This window comes from Epinephelus fuscoguttatus, linkage group LG6 (assembly GCF_011397635.1).
Source record: "Epinephelus fuscoguttatus linkage group LG6, E.fuscoguttatus.final_Chr_v1".
Lineage (NCBI taxonomy): Eukaryota > Metazoa > Chordata > Actinopteri > Perciformes > Serranidae > Epinephelus > Epinephelus fuscoguttatus.
This window is the reverse complement of record NC_064757.1, coordinates 46,959,102-46,965,101: the sequence shown is the minus strand read 5'-3', so window position 1 is coordinate 46,965,101 and position 6,000 is coordinate 46,959,102. Positions and strand designations below refer to the sequence as shown.

The following is a 6,000-nucleotide window of genomic DNA, read 5'->3' as shown; positions in this document are numbered from 1 at the left end:
CGACATGTTAATAAAGTTTATTAATATCCGTGACTGTGCTGACGACATGTTAATAAAGTTTATTAACATCTCTGACTGCTGACGACATGTTAATAAAGTTTATTAACATCCGAGACTGTGCTGACGACATGTTAATAAAGTTTATTAACATCTCTGACTGTGCTGACGACATGTTAATAAAGTTTATTAACATCCGAGATTGTGTTGACGACATGTTAATAAAGTTTATTAACATCCGAGACTGTGCAGACGACATGTTAATAAAGTTTATTAACATCTCTGACTGTGCAGACGACATGTTAATAAAGTTTATTAACATCCGAGATTGTGTTGACGACATGTTAATAAAGTTTATTAACATCCGAGACTGTGCAGACGACATGTTAATAAAGTTTATTAACATCCGAGACTGTGCTGACAACATGTTAATAAAGTTTATTAACATCCGAGACTATGCTGACGACATGTTAATGAAGTTTATTAACATCTCTGACTGTGCTGACGACATGTTAATGAAGTTTATTAACATCCGAGACTGTGCTGACAACATGTTAATAAAGTTTATTAACATCTCTGACTGTGCTGACAACATGTTAATAAAGTTTATTAACATCCGAGACTATGCTGACGACATGTTAATGAAGTTTATTAACATCTCTGACTGTGCTGACGACATGTTAATAAAGTTTATGAACATCTCTGACTGTGCTGACGACATGTTAATAAAGTTTATTAACATCTGAGACTGTGCTGATGACATGTTAATAAAGTTTATTAACATCCGAGACTGTGCTGACGACATGTCAATAAAGTTTATTAACATCTCTGACTGTGCTGACAACATTTTAATAAAGTTTATTAACATCCGAGACTGTGCTGACAACATGTTAATGAAGTTTATTAACATCTCTGACTGTGCTGACGACATGTTAATAAAGTTTATTAACATCTCTGACTGTGCTGACGACATGTTAATAAAGTTTATTAATATCCGTGACTGTGCTGACGACATGTTAATGAAGTTTATTAACATCTCTGACTGTGCTGACGACATGTTAATAAAGTTTATTAACATCCGAGACTGTGCTGACGACATGTTAATAAAGTTTATTAACATCCGAGACTGTGCTGACGACATGTTAATAAAGTTTATTAACATCTCTGACTGTGCTGACGACATGTTAATAAAGTTTATTAACATCCGAGACTGTGTTGACGACATGTTAATAACGTTTATTAACATCCGAGACTGTGCTGACGACATGTTAATAAAGTTTATTAACATCTCTGACTGTGCTGACGACATGTTAATAAAGTTTATTAACATCCGAGACTGTGTTGACGACATGTTAATAAAGTTTATTAACATCCGAGACTGTGCTGACGACATGTTAATAAAGTTTATTAACATCTCTGACTGTGCTGACAACATGTTAATAAAGTTTATTAACATCCGAGCCTGTGCTGACAACATGTTAATAAACTTTATTAACATCCGAGACTGTGCTGACGACATGTTAATAAAGTTTATTAACATCTCTGACTGTGCTGACGACATGTTAATAAAGTTTATTAACATCCGAGACTGTGCTGACGACATGTTAATAAAGTTTATTAACATCTCTGACTGTGCTGACGACATGTTAATAAAGTTTATTAACATCCGAGCCTGTGCTGACAACATGTTAATAAACTTTATTAACATCCGAGCCTGTGCTGACAACATGTTAATAAACTTTATTAACATCTCTGACTGTGCTGACGACATGTTAATAAAGTTTATTAACATCTCTGACTGTGCTGACGACATGTTAATGAAGTTTATTAATATCCGTGACTGTGGTGACGACATGTTAATAAAGTTTATTAACATCCGAGACTGTGCTGACGACATGTTAATAAAGTTTATTAACATCTCTGACTGTGCTGACGACATGTTAATAAAGTTTATTAACATCTCTGACTGTGCTGACGACATGTTAATAAAGTTTATTAACATCCGAGACTGTGCTGACGACATGTTAATAAAGTTTATTAACATCTCTGACTGTGCTGACGACATGTTAATAAAGTTTATTAACATCTGAGACTGTGCTGATGACATGTTAATAAAGTTTATTAACATCCGAGACTGTGCTGACGACATGTTAATAAAGTTTATTGAACTGAACTCAGAGATTCAACAATTGAATTAATCAGATGTGTTTTTGTCAACATCGACTGTTGTCGTGACTGATGGACTTGTGTCATGGTAACAGCCAGCAGCGGCTGTCTGATTCATTCATTCATTCATGTTTTTGTATTTTCTGAAATTTCAGTTAAAAATTTTCAATTGTTTATGGTGGTTCCTGCAGGTCTGTCTTTGCCCTTTGAGAATGAAGTGGTTCAGACCGGTTGAGTTCTGGCGGTGTGTCTCTTATCTCCTGTCTGAGTGTTTCTATTCCAGGGTTCCTCCATGTTTGGTCGGCTTCTGTCTCTCTGTCCTGTCTCCTTGGCTCCGCCTCCGGCCGTTATAAAACACATTCGCCAGCATCTGTCTCAGTCCGTCTCTGTCCGTCCTCTCAGTAGCATGGCTCCAAAGAAAGTGGAACCAAAGAAGACGGAGGTGAAGAAGGTGGAGCCGAAGAAGGAAGAGCCTCCTCCTCCTCCTCCCAAACCTGCAGAGCCGGAGCCCAAACCTCCGGAGGTTGACCTGAAGAGCATCGTGGTCGAGTTCTCCGCCGACCAGATCGAAGAGTTCAGAGATGCCTTCACACTGTTCGACGAGACGCCTGCTGGTGAGATGAAGATTACCTTCGCTCAGTGCGGAGACGTCATGCGAGCGCTTGGTCACAACCCGACCAACGACGATGTGCTGAAACTGCTGGGGAGGCCGAAGGCGGAGGAGATGAACAGGAAGCTGCTGGACTTCGACAGCTTCCTGCCCATGCTGCAGCACGTGGCGCGCTCCAAGGAGCAGGGGACCTTCGAGGACTTTGTGGAAGGTCTGAGGGTCTTTGACAAGGAGGGCAATGGCACCGTGATGGGGGCGGAGCTCCGCCACGTTCTCTCCACGTTGGGAGAGAAGATGACAGAGAACGAGGTTGACCGGCTGATGGTGGGACAGGAGGACGCCAATGGACACATCAACTACACCGAGTTTGTCAAACACATCCTGGCTGGGTAGAACCTACACCTGGGTCCTTCTGATGGACTGAGGTTCTGTCTCTGATGGACTGAGGTTCTGTCTGTTGTCTCTGCTGTGTTCAGTGTTCTCTCTATGTCTGAAATAAAACCTCTTCAGTCTGTCTCAGTTGTGAACTTTTTGAAGAGTTGAGGATGAATGATGTCATGAATGATGTCATGAATGCGTCTGATGGACATGCAGACTTCCTGCAGGTTGTGTTCATCATTAGTTTTCCTGTGAGCAGCAGCAGCAGCAGGTCTGTGCAGGTATATTTGAGGTAGGTGGAGGAGACATTGTCACAGAGCTGATGGAGGTTAATGTGAGGAACAGTAAACAGGATAATTTAAAATAATAATAAGTAAATAAATAAAATAAAAAAATATTTAATAGAACTGATTTTAAGAAACAACCAAAGCGGTCAGTCTTTAAAGTAACAATCAGATCTGATGACGGAGACATTAATGAATAAATGAGACATAAAACTTCAGACTGCAGCTCTGCTCTGTGAAGTCTGTGTTCAGCTGCGTTTACCTCCAGATCAACACCACCTCCACCAGACTGTGTCTGTATGAATGAATGAAGTAAATCAAATCAAAAGCACCGCCCAGATTTCACTGTGACAGACGAGTCTGTAAAATCTGCTGCTGCTGGACACTGAGAGACGTCTATCTGAGAAGCCTCCAGCAGAGGGCACTGTGAGCCCACAGCCCACAGCTGCTCTGACGTCTGCACAGTAACAGCAGTCACATCTACTGTAAATTACAACATCAGCACAGGTGTCACATGAACCCTGATAAACACCACCTGTGACATAATCAGGAAACACTCAAGTCTCATAAGCTTCAATAACAGATGAGTGAGAAGCCCAGGGGCGTCTCCACCCCCTCTGGAAAAGAAAGGAAAGGCAGGTCTTCCCACTCCTCACCTCATCACCTTCTACAGGGGCACCATCGAAAGCATTCTTACATACAGCTTCACTTCCTGGTTCGGGAGCTGTAGGGCTTATGAACAACAGTAGCTCAACAAGATAGTGAAAACAGCCAGCAGAATCACTGTCGCCCCTCTGCCCTTCCTGATGCAGATCTACAAGCAGCGCTGCATCCACAGAGCCACCACCATCATCAAGGACCCTCATCATCCCTCTCACGGACTGTTCTCCCCCATCCTCACCTGTGACGTCATCACACCTGATGGGTTCAACTTCCTGTTGGAGGACAGAAATAAAACTAAAGACGAAGAAAGTTTAACAACATCATTTATTGTCAGACTGTTTCATTACATTGTCTCTTCATCAGTGACAGACCTCAGGAGGTCACTTCCTGTTACATCAGTTTAAATCTACTCTGCTAATAACACACAGCTACGTCACTTATCGTCACTAACATCACTAACGTCACTTAACATCACTAACGTCACTAACATCACTTAACATCACTAACGTCACTGACGTCACTTAACGTCACTAACATCACTTAACATCATTAATATCCCTTAACGTCATTAACGTCACTAACGTCACTTAACGTCACTAATGTCACTTAACGTCATTAATGTCACTTAACGTCATTAATGTCACTTAAGGTCACTCACGTCACTTAACGTCACTTAACGTCACTTAACGTCACTCATGTCACTTAACGTCACTAACGTCACTTAAAGTCATTAATGTCACTTAATGTCACTAACGTCACTTAACGTCAGGTAACAGTCACACTAAAAGAGTCAAATAAAAAAAGGAATCAATAAAAAAGCGATTAATCCTGGTGATGTTCAGACGTGACGTCTGTGGGTCGTCTCATGTTTTAATGTTAACATTTAACATCTGAAGGAAACAGGACATGTTGTCAGACTGAAGAGTCTGCGGCTGCTCGTCTGTCCATTACTTAATGGGGGGGTGATGACATCATTTAAAAACTAAAATCAGACACAGTTTGAACCCAAACAAATATCTGATGACAAGTTTTTATAAAGTCAAAGATACTAAAGTTATTAATATGTTTTTAAAAATATTTAAGGTAGTCGTAGAATGTTGTTGTGATGTTAAAAACGGAGCAGTCCACAGCGGCAACAGAGGAGGAGACGTCCTGACCTTTAGTCTGTCAACAGTGGATCCTATATTTCTCAGAATGCACCTGGACAGTTTCTTCTCATTAGTCGGCTCTTGTCTGAATAGATGACACGAGCTGCTGACAGCCAATCCGATGATGGTCAGCCTCTGTCTCCTCCCTCCTTATGATTGGCCGACAGACGCAGACCCAGCTCTGCTCTGATTGGACGACTCAGAAGCTGTCTGTGCACCCTGATTGGCCAGCTGGGCGTAGAGGCGGGACCTGAGGAATCGTGGGTAACTGTCGGTCTCCATCAGGCTAAAGATCTGATCCTGGGCCAGCTGGAAGGAGGCAGGGCTGACACCAAGACGAAGGCTCTGATTGGTTGATTCTCTGACAGACGAGTCCATGTTGACCTGGAGACAGTGCCAGCCAGGTCACATGACCAATCAATGGACCAATCAGAGGACAGATGCACAGACACAGACAGACAGACACATAGACACACAAACAGACAGACGGGTACCTGTCTCGCTGCATTGGTAGAGATGAACTCGTCGTAGATTTTTGCAGCTCTGGCGGCCATCTTGCTGAGGGGGTGTGTCCTCTTAAATCTCTCCACAGCCAACCAGAAGTCGAGGTTTTCCTCGCTGAATTCCAACCTCAGGAAGTGACGGAACACAGCCAGACCATCTGACCAATAAAAAGAGAGCAGGGAGACTGTTCAGCCACAGAGACTGATGGTGTAGGCCCCTCCCACAGAGACAACAGGAAGTGATGTGTCTT

General features: G+C 42.1%; 2 protein-coding genes across 2 annotated transcripts in view; one reads left to right on the top strand and one right to left on the bottom strand.

The window, feature by feature from the left end:
* Positions 1 to 2,555: 2,555 nt before the first annotated feature.
* Positions 2,556 to 3,287, top strand: LOC125890895 (myosin light chain 1, cardiac muscle-like). Its single transcript, XM_049579787.1, has one exon. The coding sequence runs from the start codon at positions 2,570 to 2,572 to the stop codon at positions 3,164 to 3,166; it is 597 nt and encodes a 198-aa protein (XP_049435744.1). The 5' UTR covers positions 2,556 to 2,569; the 3' UTR covers positions 3,167 to 3,287.
* A 1,117-nt stretch (positions 3,288 to 4,404) lies between these two features.
* LOC125890898 (regulator of G-protein signaling 3-like) overlaps positions 4,405 to 6,000 on the bottom strand; it is a 35,900-nt gene continuing 34,304 nt past the window's right edge. The window contains exons 25-26 of the mRNA XM_049579790.1: positions 5,741 to 5,907; positions 4,405 to 5,630 (exon numbers count right to left, since the gene is read on the bottom strand). Coding sequence (XP_049435747.1) covers positions 5,397 to 5,630; positions 5,741 to 5,907 — 401 coding nt within the window. The 3' untranslated portion in view covers positions 4,405 to 5,396. The remainder of the gene's footprint in view (positions 5,631 to 5,740; positions 5,908 to 6,000) is intronic.